At 48.9% G+C, this 963-nt stretch overlaps 1 protein-coding gene across 1 annotated transcript in view; it reads left to right on the top strand.

Annotated features, from left to right (window-relative positions):
- The window catches only part of HUNK (hormonally up-regulated Neu-associated kinase), a 149,099-nt gene that overhangs the window by 113,663 nt on the left and 34,473 nt on the right, over positions 1 to 963 (top strand). Inside the window, exon 8 of the mRNA XM_006155282.1 lies at positions 593 to 728. Coding sequence (XP_006155344.1) covers positions 593 to 728 — 136 coding nt within the window. The remainder of the gene's footprint in view (positions 1 to 592; positions 729 to 963) is intronic.

Genomic DNA, 963 nt, shown 5'->3' with positions numbered 1-963 from the left:
CCGTGTTTTCTTGTGGCCTCACACACACACACACACACACACACACACACACACACACACACCCCTGATGTGTTTCTAAAGCCATCAGAGCCAGAATTCAAACCATAGATGACTGTAGAGTCTAGCCCTGTTACCCACTAGGCAATTGGGCCAGCGCCAAGAGCAGACATTTTCTGTTTGCTGTTTTTTATTCCATCAAACCTACAAATGGAACATCTATGCTCACCTCTAAGCCACAAGAAAAGACCACAGATTGTATTGGGAAGTACAGGATGTAGGGAGGCCCAAACTGCTTTATGTTGATCCTAGGCCAGTTGCATCTCTTAGACAAGTATCTTAAACTCTTTAGATATGTGGCACCTTTTTTAAAAAGAAGGAAATTAAATGAGATTAAAAGCACTCTACCTATCTGGAGGGAGGTGAGGCTTGAACCCAAGCTCTCTGAATCATCGAGTCAAACCTCTGTCCAGAAACCCAGAGCAGTGGCTGGAGCAGAGCAGGTGAGTTGGTGAACCCCTGCTGTGGCTCTCAGCAGTCTGGTGTCTGCGTTTAGCCTGTAACATGGGCGTATTCTTTGCTGAATGTCTTTCAGGAGCCATCAACTTCCTGCGCTCTCTCCTGGAGCCAGATCCTGTGAAGAGACCAAATATTCAGCAAGCGTTGGCGAATCGCTGGCTCAATGAGAATTACACAGGCAAAGTGCCCTGCAATGTCACCTATCCCAACAGGTAACTTAGACGTGTAGAGGGACTCTGCTTCAGGCAAGATGGGGCCTGTCCTGAGTCCTAAATAGTTCTGGACAGGAGACTGCATGACTCCAGAGAAAGCTATGTCTTTTCTTGCCTGTTCCTCCGCACCTCCACACTCACACAGCCACAGACAAGTCCACCTTAGTGCACAGGAAGCAGATCAGCATGCAGGCCATTCCCCCCCCCCCCCCCCACACACACACACCAACACCCC

The sequence above is a fragment of the Tupaia chinensis genome, unplaced genomic scaffold, assembly GCF_000334495.1.
Source record: "Tupaia chinensis unplaced genomic scaffold, TupChi_1.0 Scaffold000443_1, whole genome shotgun sequence".
NCBI lineage: Eukaryota > Metazoa > Chordata > Mammalia > Scandentia > Tupaiidae > Tupaia > Tupaia belangeri.
The sequence above is the reverse complement of the archived record's forward strand: the minus strand, read 5'-3'. Positions and strand labels throughout refer to the sequence as shown.